The sequence below is a fragment of the Ailuropoda melanoleuca genome, chromosome 4, assembly GCF_002007445.2.
Source record: "Ailuropoda melanoleuca isolate Jingjing chromosome 4, ASM200744v2, whole genome shotgun sequence".
In the NCBI taxonomy this organism is placed as follows: domain Eukaryota; kingdom Metazoa; phylum Chordata; class Mammalia; order Carnivora; family Ursidae; genus Ailuropoda; species Ailuropoda melanoleuca.
Genome location: NC_048221.1, coordinates 131,352,273 through 131,374,906, shown reverse-complemented (window position 1 = coordinate 131,374,906; position 22,634 = coordinate 131,352,273). Strand labels below are relative to the sequence as shown.

General features: G+C 49.9%; 1 protein-coding gene across 1 annotated transcript in view; it reads left to right on the top strand.

Annotated features, from left to right (window-relative positions):
- The window catches only part of VSNL1 (visinin like 1), a 108,477-nt gene that overhangs the window by 83,285 nt on the left and 2,558 nt on the right, over positions 1-22,634 (top strand). The window contains exon 3 of the mRNA XM_002914987.4: positions 22,383-22,598. Within this exon, the coding sequence (XP_002915033.1) occupies positions 22,383-22,598 (216 nt within the window). The remainder of the gene's footprint in view (positions 1-22,382; positions 22,599-22,634) is intronic.

Below are 22,634 nucleotides of genomic sequence, written 5' to 3'. Positions count from 1 at the left end.
GTGGCATTTCACACCAGCGAGGAGAAAACGGACTCCGTGCAGGCAAGTAACAGGTGTGTCTAGCCATCACAGTCGCAAAATACACGTGCATGTTCAGAGGTAAATGAGGGAGCTAGAGAGAGAGACTGAATAAGAAGACGACATAGGGGACATTTTGAATCTCAATGTGGCGAAGGCCTTTCGGCAACACCAAAACCAGAAGCCTTTTAGGAAAATACCAACGGATTTCACCGAAAAAACATAAACCTCCTTAGCAGAAAAATGAAACAAACCAAACAAGTAGAATCAAGCTGACTTAGGATTTTGCCAAGGGGAATAGGAAAGATGTTAAAGGGTAGACAAAAGATAGATACAATCTCACTGGAAATCAGGGAAATGCAAAAATGCCCGGATAATAATGCGAGGTTGTGTTTTTCTATCAGAGGAACCAGGGAAAGCGCTAGCGCCCAGCGCCGTTGGGGAGGCGAGACAGGCAGCACTCTGACCGGTGATGGTGGGAGTATCGCTGGGCACTCTGCATCAAAATGAACGTTTGTGTACTCTTTCACCAGCAATCTATTTGGGGAGATAACCGGAACAATTTAATGCATAAAAAAGTGTCACGGAAGTATTGATAACGTTGAAGTTTTTAACAATTGCCTAAGAGTTAAAAGCTGGTTAAATAAATTATGAAATGTATCAGCCATAAAAAAGGGGGTCATACGTGTAAAGTCAGCAGCATAAAAAGATTTTCACAAAGTAGCACTAAATGAGTCAATCTAGTTAAAAACAACGAATATACGTGTGTGCGTGTGTGCGCACGTGCCTAGAACTCTATGTAGGCACTTAAATAAACCCAATGACCCGAGGGAAGGAAAGGCCTTTTGTGGGTATGATCGCTGCTGTATCCTGAATGCATGAGACAAACTCATTGTTCAAACACTTGTTGAATCCGTGAATGAATATCTAGAACGATGTTCGCTGTTAAGCGTGGCTCTCTCCGAGTGGGAGGTTTTTGGATAATAATTCCTTTTCATTATGTTTTAATTTTTTTAGAAATGTGCTTTATCTTTAACGTCAGGAAAAAAAGTGGGAATTTTCATTAAATGAAAAAAAAGTACTGAAAAAAATATCAACAGTTCATCTCCATTATACACTGAACAGATACTCTTTGGAGAAGAATTACGAGAGAAATGTAGAAATTAGCATGTAAAATTCATCCCTTGGTTAATTTAATATTAAAGTAAGGAAAGAACTGTATATAAGAGATCTCGTGAGGGGCTACCTTCACCCCTTGTTAGTCAAGAGCTATTTATTGAGTACCCACTGTATTCCAGGCATTAGGGATTCCTAAATGGATCAGGCATGACCCTTCTCTTGAGGACCTCATAACAGAGTGGGGGACGGGTGTATAAAGAGATTATTACAACGATGAGCAGTACGTGTCCTGAACACATCCATAAGGCAGGGCTTAGGTGTGGGAGAGTGCGGGCTTAAAAGGAAAGAACAGTCTAGGAGGACAGCTCAGAGGAGGTGACCTGTGAGCTGAGTGACAAAGGCCTAGTGGGAACTAGCAAAGAGTGAGAGAGAAAAATGATATCCCTGGCAGAGAGAAAAGTGTGGGCAAAGCGTGCAAGGGAACTTTGAAAGGATTTCCAGTGGCTCAGTACAGCCGGAGTGCCCGAGATGTGGGTTGGGAAGTGAAGCTGGAGAGGCCCAGAAGGGTCTCCTGTGACTGGCTAGCCCTGCGCTTGGTTCAGTGCTCGGCTGTTGCCATCCGGAAATTCTTCATAATTTTTTAAACAAGGGGCCCACATTTTCATTTGGCACTGGGCCCCTCCAAATTATGGAAGGAGTCCTGGCAAGATGAGAGGCCGGCTCCATACAGCTTGTGACCAGGAGAGAGGACAGCTCCCCTCCACTCCCTCTGTCAGCCTTTGTGTTTAGGGTCTTCTCAACACGTTGGCCAGGGAAGGAACAATGAATAAAATGGCAACGTGTGGCAGTGGCCAGGCCAGGGACGATGCCCCGCAATGTGTGAGTGGGAAAAATGAGTCCAAGGCAAAGACTTCCCAGGGCCTGCGGGACCTTCCTCTACACCCTCATTTTGCTTCTGCTTTGAAATCGGGATTAGCCGAGCAAAAGAGCAAGGCTGTCTGGCAGTTGCCGGGAGAAGAGCAGGACAGGTGTTTTATGTATTTGGTTTTGCTCTGCTGGGAGCACAACTACTGAAGAGATGAGACCTCCCTGCTTGAGATCATCCAGCCCCAGCCCCCCGCTCTGTGCCCTGGGCTGCTCCCACATCATCTTGGTCCTGCTGTAGGGAGTTGCTGTTTTGGTTTAGTCCCCCCCTCCCTGCACACACATGCATGCAGCTCTGGGCACATGAGGGTTTGCTTTTGTCACATGAGGGTTTCCTTCCACACATCTCAGCGTGCACCCGTGCTTAGCAACCGGCCGTTGGGCAGAGCTGGGAATTACATGGCCCTCTGGCTGCTGCAACCACGGGTGCCTCTTGGGAGGGGAAGGGTCCCCGGGAGTGGCTTGAGCTGAAGAGCAGGGGTGTGCGGCCACCAGAAGGACACTCCAGAGACGGTACAGTCAGGGCTCTGGTGCTGTGCCAGGAATCTCGGAGGCCTGCTGGGAACAATGCTCCAGAAAATAGAACCACAAAGCGAAGTGCAAGGAAGCTGCAGGGATGGCTGATAACAGGTGGCAGACGAAATGTAAAAATCCAGAGGTATCTGCTGATGGGATTTGCCTTGGCGGGATTGGGTTCAGATCATCATTATGGCTGCCCTAAAAGCTTTTGCACTGGTTTGTGGTTTCTGCCTTTGGAACTTAAGGTCAAAATCCCCTCCCCACGGAGTCCTGCCCCTGGTAGAACAGTAAGGCAAAAGGGATCTGCACCAGGGCTCTGCAGGTGGATTTCCTACGTTCGCATCTCAGCTCTGTCATTTACTGTGTGACCTTGAGAAAGTTACTTAACCTCTCTGTGCCTCGTTTCCTCATCTACGAGCCGTACCTCCTAGGGCTGTCTTGAGAGTTAAGTTAAAACAGGTAAAAGGCCTTGAAACAATGTCTAGCGCATGGGTATAAGCCAAAGCGTGGTAAATTACATTTCTCCGGGATAAGAGTGCTTTGTTGTCAGAGATGACACAGATGGTAGACTCCAAAATGTAGAAATCCACGATCCCAAGGGCAGGAAGAGAGGTTAGCTACCTTTTTTTTTTTTTTTTTTTTTTTTTTTTAGTGTCTTCTATGTACCTGGCATTGTACAAAATGCTTACATAAGCTATTACATCAGTCGTACCTGGGCTTGGTCTTTTCATACCCGTGGGAACGGAGACTCAGAAACAAAGTGCCCTGCTCAAGGCCCCATGCCACTGCAGAGGTAGAGCTGGGGTTCAACGTGGTCATTATAGCTCCAGAGGCCTCACTCATTCCTCTAAGCCAAGCTGTCTCCCCTGCTGCTTCTCAGAGAAGAAATAAAAAAAAAAACAAAAAAAACCCGATTTCTCTTGGAGGGTCAGGACTTGCTAGAGAGAGCTCCTCCCCAGAATAACATTCTAGAAGTATTGTATGAAGTCGGTGTGACGGCCGTGGCACTCCCTGGTGCCTGGTACCCAGGATGGGGAAATACTAGCCAGGGTTCTAGAAGCATGGAAGATGTTACCAAGATAGGAAAGCACTGGACACGTGGGTATGGAATGTGGGTTTGTGCAACCATTCCAAGCTCCACACATAAGCAGGAGGCCCAGACTGGCCCCTCACTGGCCCTCAAGCCTGGTGTGTCCAAGAGTGGGAAGAGAAGCCGGTGTCTGGGCCTGAGTGGTTACAGGCTCACGGCTTTCCTAACAAACACACAAACCCCTGCTTCTCCGACCAAGTGGAGGCTTGCTCTGGGACGCATACATATTCCTGAAGTTCATTTATAGCAAGAGCCTGAACACATGCGTTCGCCTCGTCCGTGTGTCCAGGCCTCTGGGCTCCATAGTGCAGCCCTGAGCCTCAAGCACTCAGAATGTGGCAGATGGGAATGGAGATGCGCCCTACGTATGCCGCACACATACCAAATTTAAAGACATGTTCCCCCCAAAATGTAAAATATTTCATTAATAACGTTAATATTGATTACATGTTTAAATGCTGTCATTTGATGTGTTTGAATATTGAATATAGTGGGATACATAAAATATGTTGTTAGGATTAATTTCACTCGTCTTTTTTCTTAACTTTTTAAGTAGTTATTAGAAAATTTCTGATAATGGGTGTGGCTCACAGCCTCTTTCTGTTGGACAAGGCTCCTGTCCAGGGGACTCATAACAGGCCTTGTACTTGGCACGTGCTTTAGCGGTCATAGAGCATCGCCTTTCCTTATGGTCAAAGCACAGAAAGCTTTGGAACCAGGAGCCCTGAGCCATTTTTTCCCATCTCCTGATGTTCAGGCATGGAAACTGAGGCACTCAGAGGAGAAAGGATTGTGGTGCTCCAGGGAGAACCCTGCCACCCCCCTCCCCCACCCCCAGCTAGGGCTGGCTAACCCACTCTGCTTGGGCACTGCCTGCCCTGCCCCGGCCTCCACTCCCCCTGCTCCCCTCTGCTCTGCTCTCAGGAGGGCTGGGAGGACTCTCCTGGGGGAGACTCTGGCATCTTTATTCATGAGCCTGGCGGAGGGCTGCTCTCTGCTTTCCCTGCAGAGATAAATATGGAAATGTGGGAGGAGAGCTTCCCCGTCAGGAGCCAGGACTGCTGCCTTATCTCATGCCGACAACTAACTAGGGCTGGAGGAGGAGGCTTCTTGGGGCTCCAGCCAGCTGAGTCTCCCCCGCCCAGCCTAGTGCCCCCCACTGGGCAGAGCCACCCCAGGCAGGCTCCGCAGACCCAGCCGGCATCTCCCTCCACTGACTCTGGGTTTCTGTTCCCCACAACACCCCCCATAGGCTGCCTCCCAATACCCCACAAATGCACTTGTGCCTACTTACCTCCAGCCACCCTCCGAACCCCACTCAAGTCCCCCAGCATGCCTCCCCTGACCTCCCCAGGCCCGCTTGGGCTTCCTTCTTCAAATCCCAGACTCCAGGTGTCTACACTCTTGCTTCGTGTGGTACGTGGACCAGCAGCTTCTGTATCCTGAGGGAGGGTGTTAGAAATGCAGACACTGCAGGCCCAGCCCAAACCCACCGAATCAGCATCTGCATTTTCACAAGACTGCCAGGGAGCCCACTGGCAGGGGAGCTGAGCTGTGGCTTCCCCCAGTGAGAGCGGGACGCTGTCAGGGCAGACCCGGACCCGCGACAGGACCCAGGACAGCACCGAGCTTGCAGGGGACACTGTGCCAGAAAGAACGCCCTTTGTTGGTCCCCAGAGTCCATGCAGCCTTTTCTTGGGTGTTATCCACGTGATCACCCACAGCCCTGGACCGTGCTGAGCGGTTAGGTCAAGAACGCTTGGCTCTGGGCAGCACCCGCAACCCCTATGCATTCTCTGAGCAACTTGGAGCTGCCGAAGAACTGCTGACCTCACCTGCCCCATGTCTTTTTCTTTTTAAAGATTTTATTTATTTATTTGTCAGGGAGAGAGCACAAGCAGTGGGAGCAGCAGGTAGAGGGAGAAGTAGGCTCCCTGCTGAGCAAGGAGCCCGATGGGGGACTCGATCCCAGGACCCTGGGTACATGACCTGAGCCGAAGGCAGACACTTAACAGACTGAGCCACCCANCTTTTTAAAGATTTTATTTATTTATTTGTCAGGGAGAGAGCACAAGCAGTGGGAGCAGCAGGTAGAGGGAGAAGTAGGCTCCCTGCTGAGCAAGGAGCCCGATGGGGGACTCGATCCCAGGACCCTGGGTACATGACCTGAGCCGAAGGCAGACACTTAACAGACTGAGCCACCCAGGTTCCCCGCGTGCCCCGTGTCTTGGCTGCGACTGTCTGGCTTGATGAATGCAGAAGGTCCACTGCTGCTATTTGGTGAGGGTCAGAGGCAGGATGGAGGCTTTGCCCCTTTTGGTGTCTGCGGTCCTGCATTAGTCAGATCAGAGGCGTGTAGCTCAGTGCATATGTAGAGCGTCCAGAGCCAGACGAGTTCAAATTCCACCGCTGGACATATATAATCATGGACACATTAACAGCAGAGCCCTGGGCTTCTGTTTGCTCCTCTGTGTAACGGGACCAGCCGCGACACCTACGTCAGAGGGTGTTCGGGGATTACATTGTTAAATAGGGACAATGGGCTTAAACCACGCCTGGCACAGAATAAGTGCTACAAAAGTTTAAATCAGCATCTTTTGTCAAGGAGAACTTGACAGTGTGCAGATTTAGACTCATAGGAGCTGATAGAACCCCTAGGGAGCATAGAGAACCAACTCCCTCATTCTGCGCAAGAGGATCCAGGCCCAGATTGTCACATCGCTCTCCCAACGCTCGACAGCCAATAAGCAGCACAGCGGGAACTTGGACTCTGACTCTCTCTACTGCTCAGGGGGGGGGGGGGGGGGGGNTGTAGCTCAGTGCATATGTAGAGCGTCCAGAGCCAGACGAGTTCAAATTCCACCGCTGGACATATATAATCATGGACACATTAACAGCAGAGCCCTGGGCTTCTGTTTGCTCCTCTGTGTAATGGGACCAGCCGCGACACCTACGTCAGAGGGTGTTCGGGGATTACATTGTTAAATAGGGACAACGGGCTTAAACCACGCCTGGCACAGAATAAGTGCTACAAAAGTTTAAATCAGCATCTTTTGTCAAGGAGAACGTTGACAGTGTGCAGATTTAGACTCATAGTAGCTGATAGAACCCCTAGGGAGCATAGAGAACCAACTCCCTCATTCTGCGCAAGAGGATCCAGACCCAGATTGTCACATCGCTCTCCCAACGCTGGACAGCCAATAAGCAGCACAGCGGGAACTTGGACTCTGACTCTCTCTACTGCTGGGGGGGTCACGCCCTGCGGGACATGATCAGAAAGCAGAGCGGCTCCGGGTTGGGTAGGCCACCCCTGTGGTTCCTGCCCTCTGTCCTTGTTCGGGGGGAGGATTCAAGCAGTGGCCTCTACCGGCAATCCTTCCAGAGACTTCCCCTGTGCCCTGAAATCTATTCTCTAAATCTGTCCTCGTAGACCACAGAGTCAGGAATCAGATAGAGTTTGCTGGGGGCACACCCCAGGGAGAGGAGGGAAAATCGGGAGCCTGGGGTTAGGAGGACAGGCATCGGAGGAGGGCTCCTCCCATGGAAGGCTGGCTCCCTCCTTACTCTGAGGCTCTGCAGGGACGATAAGGAATAGTGGGGTCTGGTGCCGGTGCATGGGTTTTATGTTCCTGCTCTGTGTGTCCCTGAGTTCTGGCTCTTGGCACATCTCTCGGTCTTTCCACTGAACCCTCATCTGTCCCCTAGCAGGTTGTAACCTCTAGCAGGTTGACGTACACCGGACTCCCTCCTGGAATCAGCCTCTGGGGCCCCCCAAGATTGGACAGTAGAGAGCCGCAGTTTTCTGCATGGATCTGTTGCAACGGTCGGTCTTTTCCCTCTTCTGCCAGAGGACTGCTGGGGTATGCTGCCCTGCTGCTCTGGAGGGGAGGCGCTCCCCAAAACCCTCAGTATTTCTCATGTTACACAATTCTTTGCCTCAACTGGATTTCTGGTTTTGAGCAAATCTGAACTCTGGTTGACATGGGTTTTGTATGGGCTTGAAGGTAATAAAAGTTAGATCTAGCTACCGTGGGATGCATCCTCCACATTCTGCAAGGCGGGACCAATGCCCCCACCCTTGGCTGGCTGTGGCTCCCTCCACTGCCTTGCACTGCTCATGAGCCTTGGGTGTGCCTTTGCCTGCTGCCCTAAAGAGGCTGAGGTCCCCAGCTACAGTTTATACTTTTCTGCATTCCTTTCAACACCTAACCCAGCACCCGGCACATAGTAGGTGCACACAGTAGGTGATTTTTGACTAATCAATCAATATATTTTTTCCATGAAAGAATAAAAGAAAATCATTTCCTTTACTTGTACATTTATAGTGTTCTTCGGTCTTCATATTCTTGGTGCATAGAGAACACAGCTTTGCCAAAACACAAAACAATAATAGCAATAATAATAAGGCATCTTTCATTGGCTGAGTGCCTACTACATGCAGGAGTTATTACAGACATCATCTTAATCCGAGAGCTTCATTCCTGGGTTCATCCAGAGAAAGAGAGCCTGCTGCCCCCAGGGGCGCGGCCCCTCTTTGGCGGAACTGATACCCAGTCCTGGGCATCCCGACTCATTCCAGCCCAGCAACCAGTTCTCACCACCAGCTCCTTTTTCATATGAATAAACNCGAGAGCTTCATTCCTGGGTTCATCCAGAGAAAGAGAGCCTGCTGCCCCCAGGGGCGCGGCCCCTCTTTGGCAGAACTGATACCCAGTCCTGGGCATCCCGACTCATTCCAGCCCAGCAACCAGTTCTCACCTCCAGCTCCTTTTTCATATGAATAAACGAAGGCTTTGAAAAAGATTACAAACCCTTTGTCCAAGGTCCCACATCTAGTAAACTGCAGAAGTGGCCTTCAATCCCAGAGCCCCCGAGCACAAAGCTCACACTTGGCACCCACACTTCCCTATGGGTTGTATTTCCTTTGAGCCGCACCCACACCTTTTCCTATGCTTGTGGTGGCAGAGATGGGAGTACGTGGAACTGGCATAATTGGGTAGCAGTTATAGATACGTCAATGATGGAGGACAGTAATAAATTTGGGGAACCCTCTTAGAGTAGGCTGGGAGATTCCTCCTTTCCAGGAAATGCAGGGCACATCTTCTGAGGCAGTGGCCCCGGAACATGTTCATTTCTTACAAGCTTCAGCTTCGGCAGCTAGAGCTCCCCTTGCTCGGGCTACCGTTGCTGCCCCTCCCTGTGCTGTGGGCAGCTCCCTCTCCAGGGCACAGACCCATGGCCTCTGGCATGCTGGTAGGGTCCTAATTGAGACGCAGCCAGCCTGAGCATTCTCATCACCGTCACCATGACATTATGAAGCGAGTTGGGTGGAGGGCGAAACGGGAATCGATCTTGAACAGATCACTCTATTCTAGGAGAAGTGGGGGGGATGAAACAACCAGTTTCAGAAACAGTTGCAAAATCTGCTCTACCCACTTCGGTCGGAGTAATTGAAGGAATCTCAGACAAGGGGTCTCTTTCCAGTTTTCCCCATAGCAACCAGCCTTCCACAAAACACCTTCAAAGATCCTCGCCCCTTGTCTGGTTTCAAAAATGAGCTCCTTTTTAAATTGGTAAAACAGTCTTCTCTCTAATCAATCAGATTGCCTTTCAAGGGAAATTCATGACAATTTCCAGAGTGTAATTTACTATTGATGACCTCCTATTTTGTAATACATGCTAACAGTGGACTGGTTTGTGTTGGTGGCTCAAGATTAATCAGCAAGAGAAGCACTGGAGGAAAACCCCTGCCCCAAATCAAGATGTCATTGATCCAGTTTGTAATGTGAATTGAGTATTGGACAGAAATAAAGAAAGAATTCATTAGATTGTTTTAAATTCTGAGTAACCAATGAGTATCTGTCAGACTCTGAAACTTCCAATAGGGATAGAGATAGAGATATGATAAAGGGATAGAAATAGAGATAAATATAGAGAGAGGGAGGCAGAGCTAGGGAGAGATGTTATAGAGATATGATTATCTGTAGATGAGAGAGACAGAGAGGTGGAGATACATAGATATTGATACTGATGCACAGGTCAATGTACATACTATTTGCCCTTCAAAATTTGATCCTGTGATTAAGACATACCAACAAAAGGTGGCAATATGATAGGTGCTTTGGTTAATAACAAATGCAAAATAATGCAAGTAGCATCCATTTATAAAATTCACTATTAATTAATTCTTCTTCTTTTATTGAGATTTCACTTCCAAAATCAGAAAAATAAATAAAATAGTATAGCTGAAAGGAATTTTGAAGCTTATCTGATTTGTGCCCTCATTTTATATCATTTATAGGAAAATGGAAGTCTTAAGAGGCAAAATGGCCTGGGCCTGTCACATCCAGACACCCTGTCACTCAACCCAGCATCCTTTCCTCTACAACACGTTGCTTCCTTTATCCATCCAAAGCATTTATAGAGCACCTACAGTATACCAGATCCTAATTTGATATAATAAAGAGCAAAGCGTATTTCCCATAAAGTAGAGGTGATATGGGCTGTTCTCTTGGTGATAATTCTAAAACGAAAGAGACTCAAAGATGAGTAAGGAGTCTGGATTTCTGTTGCCTGAGTCCCGTTTTCTGTAAAAACGTAACAGAGCTTCTCTGGGAGTTCATGACCTTCTTGGGGGCAGTGTAACAAGGTCAAAATGCATACAGAGGAACCTGGTCTAGGACATAAGCGAAAATTGCTTCCCCTGCCCCAAAAGGCAAAAGCCCCCTTCTCTAGAAATTTAGTTCAGGACTAATTTTCTTCTCAAATAGATGTAGTTCTGCAGAAACCAGGAGTTAATAATAGTGGTTGCCTTGTAAGAAAGCCTGGAGCCCTGAGGGAAGGACCCATGAGGGCTGAAAACGGATGTTGTCCCCAGGAGGGCAAGTGGGGGGTGGGGGAAGCATAGGGTGGGTGTGTTTGGCCCCTCTCTGGGAGGGGTCTCAGAGAGCCCATGTGTGGAAGGTGGCTCCGGCCCTGGGCCGCACCCGCTCCTGGACAGAGACCGGGTCTTGCATCTCACTCTGATTCCGCGTTGCCTCTCCTCACCCTCCCTCCTGCCCACACAGAGCTCAGCATAGAGCCTGGCACCAATTAGGCTTTTGTGAGTATCTGTTGAATGAAGACGTTGGCAGAAAACGGCTTTTGGACTCACCATTTCTAATTAAGGGGAAGCGTCTCTCTCCTCTTCCCATCCACGTGACCAGGTACGTGCACTGCTCCGGGGATGATTCACACCATCGTGAATCATCGGCTAGAGTAGTAATGGCAGTGACGGGTTTTCCGGCCGAAGGGTGAGCCTCCTTTAGGACAGCTGACTTCAGACGATCTTCAGAGCACACTTCAGCCCTTTGGTCATCCTGTGCATTTTCTGCTGTTGCCTCGGGCTGGAAAGAGACCTGCTGTGCTGGGTCGCTTGGTCATTCCAACAGATAACTTATTAAGCACCTTCAGTGCCTGGCCCTATAGGAGGCACCAGGGATTTTAGCGGTGGGGAAAACCAGGCCATTCCCTCCCCTGTTTAGCTTACCGTCCACGGGGGGAGAAAGGCATTAATCAGACAGTCCCGTGAACACAGGATGATGGTTGCCAAGGGCGGGACTTGGTGACGTGCACGCAGGTAATGGAGGGTTCTTACGGAGGCTCAGAGAAGGTTTTCCTGAGAAGGCGAAGACTGAATCAAGGTCTGAGAAGCAACAGGTGTTGACTGGGTGGGGGCAGGAAAAGAGCATTCCAGATGGAGGGCACAGCAAGGCCCCAGGCAGCGGGAGGGCTCAGGGAGCAGAGGACTGGACTAGGTTCAGTCCTAGGAAGGCTCAGAGGCCTGGGGAGAATCTTGTTCCTTCTTCTGGGAAGAATTAGATGTGACTGTTGGGTATGGGAAGTGGCCACGACAAGGAAGGCATGAGAGGTTCCCTCCAGAGCTGTGGGGAGGAGGGATCGCAGAGCCCTGAGAGTGGGCGTGGGGGCAGTCAGGAGGCAGAGAATGTGGGCCAGTGAGGAAACCAGGATCGTATTCCTGGATGAGGTCACATGAGTGTGAAGAGCCTTACGCTAAAACCAAATACCAAGTTAATCTTCAGGGGCCCCAGCCTGGCCAGCAGCCCGGGGTGTGTGCTCTGAGAGCCCACCACAAACCACCTGCTGACCCGGGAGCTAACTGTCAGATCAGGATAGGAGATGCATCATGGCGGCCTTGGGGGGAAGGGGAGGAGGGACCCTCCAATACCCCCCATTCCAACTCCGTGCGGCCACAGGCACCTTCCACATCTGTCATCTCGAGGAAACCTCACAACAATCCTTCATAGAAGGAATTAACTCCTATTGCCCCATTTGGTGGATGAGGAAACTAAGGCTCAGACGGGTTAACAGATTTAGCCACCATCACAGAGTCCGCCAGACTGGGTTTGCATCCTGCCTCTGCCTCTCAATTAGCCTTGGTGGGTCCCGCTTTCTTTCAGGGACCAAACCAAAGTCCAGGAGGCTTAACTGAACTCCTCGGGCTTGGTTGGCACATCTCCCTCCCTCCACAGCGGCACCCGCCACTGAGCCAGGGGGCACAGCCCCCATTTGCCTGCCCAGGGCGTAGCTCTGTCTGGGCCTCAGAAATCCTGCCTGGCCCCTCCTGCTGCCTGGGGAGGCCAGGGGTGAGTGTGGACCTGTGTGAAGTCCCTGGTGGGAGCTCCACTTCCCACGGGCCTGCTGCCGCCTGGCTCAGCCCTGCTGAGGAGGACGGAGACAGGAAGGCAGGGCTCCTGTGAGCACAGCACAAGGCAGGGGGAGCACTGAGTGGGGAGGAGGAAGCAGAGGGATGGGCAGAAAGAGGCAGAGCCTTTCTGGATCCCGGTGAAGAGGTAGATTGTAGCTTGAAGTGAAGGCTGGGCCCACTAGGCGCGTGAGGTTTCCTCAGACAGAGCCTGATGCCCAGCCCATCCCACCCCCCTTAGTGGTTTGACCTTATGCCAGTTAGTTCACCCAGAATAATGACCCTCAAGTCCTCAACTTGTTGAAGAACCAGCTGAGGTAGCTTATAAAAAAGACCTTAGGGCTTTGCTCCCTGATAGACCCTCATGAAATGGGACCTGTGGCATTAGTGGCAGGGCCTGAAGAGGTCGGGACTGAGCCAGGGATCCACAGGAGGCTAGGAGCCTCCAGCCAGTTCCAGCAGCGGTAAGGGCAGAGGACCTCTGAGGTAGAGCAACCCGATTTCGGAGGCCAGGGTAGGGGGGAGATGAAGAAGGCTCCACCCTTGGGGAGGGAATTGTGTTTGTGGGTTCATTAGCCAGAAAACATAGACTTCTGACATTTGAGAACAAAGAAAAACAGAATCGACCTGAGTCAGGACGTTTTTAAAGGGACAGTGTCCTAGGAGAGATTGGATGGCAGACTCTCGAAGCTTGTGAGCAGTGGAGCATCCAAGAATATTCTTCTGTTCTTTGATCCCATCATGAGCTCTATTTCAGGCAGACTAATGGGCACAAATCTATTCTGAGTTCTGAGGGCTACTGAGCATCAGCCGGGAGCTGGGCCTTGGGCAGAGCGCTGGAGAGAGTCTGTCCTCCCCAGTGGCCTTGCTGCCACCCACTCTTGACCCAGCCCTTCAGCTGTCACAGAGGGTCAAGGCTGTGCTGTGCAAACTCCTTCAACCGGAAGGTCAGTCAGGGCAACCTCTAGGAGACTTGCATCTTCATTAACTTGAGCAGGCCCCGGTGGACGCTGGGAGAGGGAGAGGTTCTCATGGGAAATGTTGTAATGTTTTCTCTGCACTCAGCCCAACTTCTGGAAGGATGAGATGTACAGGCAGCAAGACAGTGCAAAGGGCTGGAGCGGGAGGTGCAGAGGAAAGATTACAGGAGCGGATGGAAGCACTGTGTTTTCAGGCCATTTCTTAATACAGCGCCCAAACAGCCTTCTGTGCCCGGTGGGGCCCTGCGCTTGCAGAGGCAAATGACCCCAGGCATAGTCAGCATGAGGTGTCTGGGGCTCGTTCGCCACATATTAAAAAATAAAAAACCTTTTAGTATTTGCAACTGAGCAGGTTATTGAAAAGATGGAAGTGCAGGGCTTCGGGCCTCTCTCTGAAGGGAAGAGCCTCTGGGGGCTTTGGAGCGAGCTGGTAAATTGGTGCAAAGTCTCCTCTTGTCTTCCTGAGGAGAGATCAAGTCCTCAAGCATTTCCTGGGGTTTTCTCTTGCACGTTGGATGGTTCAGAGTAGGGCTGTGTAGTGCAGTTGGATACAATCTAGGTGAAATCCAGGGAAGTTTCAGACTGAGACCATTCCTAAGCTATGGTGAAGAACAATGAAGGGACAGAAGCCTGCATGTTAGAGTGCAGGGAGAGGAACACACAGGAAATTTTTGTTTAAGTTTCAAACTCATAAGATCATCCCCATTACTCGTTTGTGGCTCCACATACCGGTATTGTATCATAGCGTAATTTTATACTTATTTATGCAGTTTCTTGCTTAGTATCTATTTCCCCCCACTATCTTTAATGCTCTATGTCTCTTTCATATTTTATTCAGTATCTAACACAGTACTTGACACGTAGTAACTGCTCAATAAATGTTGAGTTAATGAATGAATGAGTCAGAAAAGATACCCCTCAGCAGCCTTTGAGTAATTTCTGTGTAGTACACACATGCTGCCAGAAGGTGGCGATAAGCACCCATCACCGAAGATTTCGGACCTTAGCGGGAAGGTAGCAAAGAATTACATAATGTAACAAATACTTTGCTTCATCAAATGTGGATTTAGGTTTATTGACTCAGCTTGACAAAGAGAAACAACAGGATGTAACAGAAATGACCAGACAGATCCACATGGCAATCCTGCCTCTGTCACATTCTGCCAGGAGCCTGGGGCAAATGCCTGGACCTTTCAGGTTCGCACCCTTGACCACAATTCGGAGTTTAGGATGGCGGGTTTTGCTATAAGAACTGAATGAAATAAAACACATGAGAAGTATTAGAACTGAGCCGGTTCCAGGGCTGTGTGATAATCATCAAAGCGTCCCAATAAATGCTGAGACAGATGAAAATCTATCCCTAACTTTCTACCTTCTGTTTTGTATGTTCGTGTTCTGGAAAGGCATGTGTATTTCTACTGCTCCTCTGCAAAACCTTGCAGCAGACTGACCCAGTGGGAAGAGAATTAACTTGAGGATTTGCTGGACCTTTCTGAGTCCGTGTTTCCTTGTCTGTGAAATGGAGCTGAGGATTACTGCTTGACAGGGGTATTGTGAAAACTGATGTCGTAGCATAGATTAGCATTGATCATAGGACTCCATACGGAAACCGGATGCTGCATGTGGTTATCTAAATTGACAGGTAAGTTAAATACTATTAAAGCATTCAGTTCTCTGGTTACACAGGTAACATTTCAAGGGTTCCTTTCCCCACTCTCCTCAGTGCTCTTCTTAAAATTTTATTCCCAGCCCCTAAGACAGTGGTTGACTCCTATGGCTAGTAGGTAGCATTTTGGACAGCGTGGTTTTCAAATATCTTTATGATCACAAGAAGTTCTAGCGGACAGAGCTGGCTAGATTATGATGCATGTCCAATGAGCAGGGGCTGTTTTCAGCAGCAGTGTTTGATCACCTGATTACCCGGAAAGTTGGCACTGCAAGTACTCCTCTCATTCGCTCACTCAACAAGACCGTGTTTCACACCTACCATCAGCAGACCTCTGCTATGTGTTATGGACGCAACGATGAGCAAACAAGGCATTGCACTCTGGGAATTTACAGTTGAATAACTGATATTAAATAAATAATCCCCTAATAAATAGGAATGAATAATAATATTCATAATGTCATTAATAATAATAAATATCACCAAGTAAAAGTGAAAAAGAACCAAACCATCCCTTTGGGTTGTCTTGAGGATCCTAGGAGACCGTGACTGCGTAATCAAATGTAACCGCGCAGCACAGTTATTCGGAAGGCCAGTGTCAAAAAGAAATGGGTTCACTCGTTCATTTGCTAAGTCATTATTGAGCGCTTGCTATGGAGAGATTCAGTAAGGAACTAAATAGTGTAGCAGCCGAGGCTCTCTGTCCTTATGGAGTTTACATTTCTTACGGAGGAAGAAAGAGGATGATTAAATAATTGAAATATATTGTATGGTAGTCAGCTTTTTGGACAGAAATGAAGCAGTGAAGAGGGTTAGGGAATTCTGGGAATGGGAGAGCTGACATTTTATTGAGTCAGTGTCATGGTTTTCATTACTGTTCGGTTGTGGTGGAAACCCCGTCTTCCCTCCCGGGCACATGAAAGCGTTCAGTTAACGCAGCAACCCCATTTCACAGATGGAAGCGTGACACACAGACAAATACACAGACGTGGGAGGCCACAGACCCCACGCTCGCCAGAGCCCTGCAGCTCCTCCTTGGGGGGCATAAGCACAGCTGCTGGGTGCAGAGGGAGCAGACCGTCCCTGCCCTCACACAGCTCTGGAGCCAGGAGGGGCACAGCAGGCACAGGCTGACCGTGGTCTAAGGCAGAGGGTTTGGAAAGATTCGTCTAGAAATAAGTGAAGCACAAGCAAGCAGAGGGAGAGATTCAGTCCAGTCGTGAAGGTTCCATGGAGGTGGAGCATTTGAGCGGGACATAAAGAAAAGGGGCCATGTTAGGTGACACCCGGGAACACAGTCAGGGCACAGAGGCAGAAAGCAAAGGAATGAGAGAAGCAGGTTGGGGCAATCAGGAAGGGCCACGAACATCGGGGTGAGAAGTTCAGACTTCTGCTCTGCATCTGTGAGCTTCTGAAGAACAGGGCCCAAAGCAGGACACGCAGTATTGAGGGCATGTAGTGGGTCACACACGGAAGCCCTCCAATAGCAAGCAAAGGAGTTCAGATTGGATTCCACTGGGTGTTTCTGTGAAGGCAAATGACACAGTCTGAGCCATATTACAGGATGATCAGAGCTGCTCTGGGTGTTGGACCCAGAGAGACCCGAGGCAGGAGGGAATTAGGGGACTGTAGCCAGAATCCCATGCGAGGTGGTCAGGCTCTGGCTGAGGCAGAAGGGAGAGAAAGGGGTAAGCTATATTTAATCCTCCCAATGGAAAGTCGACTGGGGAGGTCACAAGGTGGGAGAAGCAGAGGACGTCTTGACCTACCAGGACTTCACTGAAGGACAATCACTGGGTGAGTAGGAGCAGATGTCGTCTGGGCCCATCCTCTTCCGCAGGGCTACAGGGAGCCTTGGGAGCGTCCCCGTGACCCAGCTCTGAAGACAGACAGCCCATGCTATGGGGCTGTGCCCACCTGACTGGGCTCTGCTGAGAGGCCAAGTGGAGGGGTCCTGGTCTCCCCCTCCCCACCCCCAGGAAAGGATGCAGCCCTTTTTTGCAGCAGCTCCTCACAATCTGAATGCCAGTACAATGGCCGCCTTCATTTCCAGGCTTCCTGGGAGGCAAAGTCAATAGGAGAGGAAGATGTGCAGCCCAGAAAACCTATCTCAGGAACGTCGAGAAATCAGTGCAGGGGAATGCCATGGGACAGATGCAAGCTTCTCCTGCTTGTTGTTCAACAAGAAGGGAGTGGGAATGGTTCCATTTTCCTGTGGGTATCATGCTACGCTTGTGGGCTGGGTCCTGGCCCCACCATAGGCCAGTGACATCCAGAGCCTGTGTTCTCAGGGCACAACTGGGGCCCAGGATTGTCCCTGTGGTATGATGAGGACAGATCAGTGTGTAGTCTTGAGGTCAGAGTCTGACCCGCAGGGCCAGAAGTAGCCAGGGATAGAAGGCCCTTCCTGCCCATACCTTCTGTCAGTCTCCCACTATTAAGCTTGGAGCCCCAAGTGCCAGAGCAAAAGGACTGTGGGCCCACATGGGGAGGGCTGGACCTGAGGAAGGGGGCTCCAGAGGGCCCTGAAGAAACTGCCTCTGGTGAACCAACCTGGCTAGCCGTCATCCTCTACCCGGAGCCTGGGAGACTTGAGTCTAGGGTTCTGCTGGCCCCTGGAGCAGACCCTGCTCCACCCTCGAACCCCATTCTCCGAAGAGGAGCTTCTCTCAGCCACCCTCAGGAGGGCCAGCTGCCCCAAGGGGCCAAACCACACAGGTGTGGCCTCCAAGAACCACACAACCCAGGTCCCACCGTCACTGGAAGGACTCCAGTACCTGGACTCAGTCAGCTGCTTCCCAGGTGGCTTTTTTCTGTTACTGGAAATGCAAGATATACTTGATATAAAATTTTTGACTGAAAGTAGAAAAACTAAGTGTGTGTGTACATAGACATAAAATAGAAACTAGAAAGTTATCAAAGACTAGCTATATTCGATCAACTAATAGAGTTTCTGAAATTTCTCACAACCAGATTCATCTTCTTTCAAACAAATTGCCATGGACTAAATATTTGTGTCCCTCCCCAAATTCACATGTTGAAACCTAACGCCCAAGGTGATAGTATTAGGAGGTGGGCCTGTGCAAGGAGCTTAGGTCACGACGGTGGAGCCTTCATGAATGGGATTAGTGCCCTTACATAGGAGACCCCACAGGGGAGCCTAAATGGCTCAGTCAGTTAAGCCTCCGACTCTTGATTTCGGCTCAGGTCATCACCTCAGGGTTGTGAGATCCAGCCTCACGTCAGGCTCTGTGCTGGGTGTGGAGTCTGATTAAGATCTTAGGATTCTCTCTCCCCCTCTCCCTCTCTTCCCCCCAAAAAAAGAAAGAAAAAGAGACCCCATCGTTTCCTGTCTCCCATGAGGACACAGCGAGAAGTTAACAGCATGCAACCCGGAAGGGGGCCTTCACCAGAAACCGCCCCTGCTGATACCCTGATACCGGACTTCATCGTCCAGAAGTGTGGAAATAAACTTCTGTTTATAAACCATCCAGTCTGGGACACTTTGTTACAGCAGCCTGGATGGACTAAGACACAAGTGGAATTATATATTATACATTATATACGCACTCACGTATAAATATATATATATATATGATTTTTCAACCTCAAAGTTCTCTTTTATTATTTATGCTTATAGCTTATTAATGCCACTGAAAATTATTTCCACATCAACATGTAATGAAGTTACTCAAGCAAAATACATTTAATTTAAAAAATTAAACACACATTTCAAGCAACAAGATGCAAAAAATACGTCTACTTCTCAGCCACTATCGTAATCCAGAAGTGAGTATGAGTTCAAGACCCTGATTTCTTCCTGAAGACGTTTAAGAGTGTGGCTTCATTTTTCTGTGATGATCCATCCAAGTTGAATCATTTCATCAAAAGAAGGAGCGTTGCCCTGATTAGAAAAATGCCAAGCACTCCGAACATATGATAGGATGAATTTTCTAAAGGCAACAAGCCCTCCAGATATGTGGGGGCTCCCGAGCACACGCTCAGTTCTTCTGAAGTGAACACACGGGCTGTAAAAGTCAGTAAATAGACCTTCCACAAGGCACATGTAACTTTTATAGCTCAATCGATTTTTTCCTCAAGAATTTTCAGATCTAAATTAATATTTAATATACTGACCTAAAGTTCCCTGCTATTTTTAGATAAAATGATCTGATGTCCCTTCCCTTTGAAGTATGCTGTGAGAAATAATGTTAAAGCATTCCACCGCCAGAAACCCACACAGATAGAGAAAAATCCCCAGTGGTTTGAGTCCCTGCCTACAGCAAGCCTGGTGGGTACAGAGCGCTAAGGAGAGATGGGAATCTGCTCTCACTCTGCTCTGCTTTGAGGCCATTTCACAGGGACCAGCTCTGCCCAAGACTCCTGCCCACAAGGCGGGTAAACATATCAGCAGAGAGCAGGAAGCAGTGAAGAACACTGGTGGGCAAGGCACTTGTGATATGGTGATCACAATAAAAAATACTCACTTGGTCTCAGCTCCTAGTCCTGACACCAGAGATTCTAAAACGCTTAGACTTTCTAGAAGGATTAACAGTGCCTTTTGTATGCCAATGAGATGACATGGCTGGGGGCCCTTAAATAGTTTTGGGAAGGGAGCTGGTCAGAGGAAAGACTGAGGCGTGGTGAGAGGATTGGAACTTGTAGCTCCAGCCCCCTGACCTCTGGGGAGGGGAGAAGGGTTGGAGGTCCAGTTAAATCATCATTCGTGATTTAATCAACCCTGCGTAAGTAATGAGGCTTCCATAAAAACCCTTCAGCTACAAGTGTGAGGAGCTTCCTGGCTGGTGGACACACTGAGGGGGCTGTTCTGGTGGCGTGCCCTCCATGCACTTTCCCCTACACCTTGCCCTATCCGTCTCTTCCACTGGGCTGTTCCTGAGTTGTGTCCTTTAAAATAAAGCAGTAATAGTAAATAAAGTGCCTTCCTTAATTCTGTGAGTCATTCTAGCAAATTATTGAAGGAGGGCCTTCTGGGTACCCTCTGACTTTCTTTCTGGTCTATCAGAAGTACCGGGGACTGGCCACGGGCATCTGGAGTGGGGGGCAGTCATGTGGGTCTGAGCCTTTACTTACCTGCACAGACTCCCTGGGGGTCAGTGTTAGAATTGAACTGAATTCAATTGGACCAGGTTAATGTCCAGAAAATCAGAGCTGTTACGAAGGAAAAACCAAAACAAACCCCACATGTGTGGTGTTAGAAGTGCTATAAATTGGGTGCCTGGGTGGCTCAGTCGGTTAAATAAGTGTCTGCCTTCCGCTCAGGTCATGACCCTGAGGTCCTGGGATTGAGTCCCGCATCAGGCTCCCTGCTCAGTGGGGAACCTGCTTTCCCCTCTCCCCTTGCTCATTCTCTCCCTCTCTCTCTGTCAAATAGATAAATAAAATCTTTTTTTAAAAAAAAGTATCGTAAGTTTAAAAACGTTCAGAGCACATATGAATTGTAATTATTAGAAACTGTCAAGGTCAAAACTGCGCAGTTCAAAACTCAACACCTGGTAGCCTGTCCTCAGGTACCCAAGCGCCTAAGGGCATTATGGGTGGAGGGGAAACGGGCTGAGCCCGTAGAAGAGGATGGGAGCCTTTCCCTCTTAACTCTCCACCGTGAAACCAATCCCATAGTCTTGAGCGGTAGGAATGTCTTGTCCCCTCCTCTGTCCTAGTTCTCATCAGATAACACGACCTTCCTTTTCAGTTCTGCCTTGGGTTCTCCCATTAACTGTGAAATCCTGGAGCCTGGGGACTGTGAGCTGCTGATCTCTGCTTTTCCGGTACCGAAGACAGGGCCTGGCCACAAAAAGGCCTCCGCGGATATTGATGAACCATGAAAAACGAAGGACAGAAATAATGAGTTCAGGGGATGAGGGAACAAAGGAGAAAGTTGTCTTCCATAGCCTCAGAAAAATGTCGTTTGATTAAGAAAGAAGTGGTTGTCAAATCCTTATTTTCTGAAATTAGTGCAATAATTGTCTTAAGCCACTCCAGTTTGGGGTTTTGTACCCGGCAATAGTAAGCACAACAGATCTTGGGGTCCAGAAGTGGGTGCTAGTGATACACAAGCCTGTCAGCTCCTCCCCTGCAAGGCTTGTCTCTTCTCTGGCCTCACCTATGTGATCTCAGGTGGAAATACACATTTCCTTTCTGCAGGGAAATGTTCCACCTTCCAAGGTGCTTCTAAGTATGGGAGTTGTGGGCAGCAGGCCCCAGGGCAGGATGCACAGTGAGACACCTGAGCTGAGGGCCCCAGAAGGGACACAGGCCCAGGTGGGCATGAAGCAGGCCATCTGTAGAGAGGCTGGCCAGCCTGTCCCAGAAACAAGTGACAAAACTTATGGAGAGGATACCAGTGACATCCTCAGACACCTGCTTTGGTCTTTGTATTTGCCAAATTGATTCATCCAGAAACATCTATATCCCCTCTCAGCCTTAAAACAGCACGTGGTTTGTGGCTGCTTTTGGCTTGGCGTTTGGGGCTTGTTTGTTTTCTACCCTCCACCTAGAGAGTGTCCTTGAGCTTTGCCGGGGTGGACAGAGGGGCAGGCCTCGGAACGCCCTGTGGTTTGGCCCTGGCCGAGCCAGACTCCTGTCCGCAGGCAGAGCCCACCGCCTCGTTCTCCAGTCTTACCTCCTCCAGGCTCTGCTCTTCCTTTTCCTCCTGTGTCCGTTCTTTGTCTCCAACGGCACTCTGGCCAACTGTTGGCTCTGAAAAGAAACCTCTTTATAGCTCTCAAAAATAAACCCAGTCATGTTCTATTTTCAATGATTTTAAATGTCTGTTCTACAAAAGAAAACTCCCTGTAAAAAGAAGTGAGCCGCTGGAACCTCACCCAGGAGGGGAGTGTGGGTGGGGGATGGGGAGCCGGGGTCAGAGAAAACCGGGTTTGGGCAACCTCGCGCTGGCCTCACGGGGCGGCGAACCTAGAGGTCCACACAGAGGAAGGGAGGTTCATGGGGTCCCACTCTGCGTGGGCAAAGAAGTCGGCTACTTGCCTCCGATCTTGTCCTTGTGTGGGGGGGTGGGGCAGGGAAGCCAAGGATGAGGGACACTAGCTGTGGGCTTGAGGGACCCAGCCTCCACGGAGTCCGCATGTCCCCAGCCCCCTCCACAGGAAATAGCCAGGCTCCTGGGTGAGGACGCGCTGATGGACCCCTGCCTTCGGCCTTGACCCCGGGACAGCGGGGGCCCGGCCTGCCACACCTCTTCCCACGGTGGCAGAGGGGCCGAGGAGCGCCCGCGGTGCGGTCAGCCAGACGGTGCGGTGGCCTCCCGGGCTTGCCCGGACCCCGCGGGGGCCTGAGGTTTTGGGCCCTCCCTCCACCTGAACTTGAGCCTTCTGCTTGCAGTTCTTCCCTTACGGGGACGCCTCCAAGTTCGCCCAGCACGCCTTCCGAACCTTTGACAAGAACGGGGACGGCACCATCGACTTCCGAGAGTTCATCTGCGCCCTGTCCATCACCTCGAGGGGCAGCTTCGAGCAGAAGCTGAACTGGGCCTTCAACATGTACGACCTGGACGGCGACGGCAAGATCACGAGGGTGGAGATGCTGGAGATCATAGAGGTGAGGCAGTGGGCCCTCGCGGCGGGGGTGGGGGCG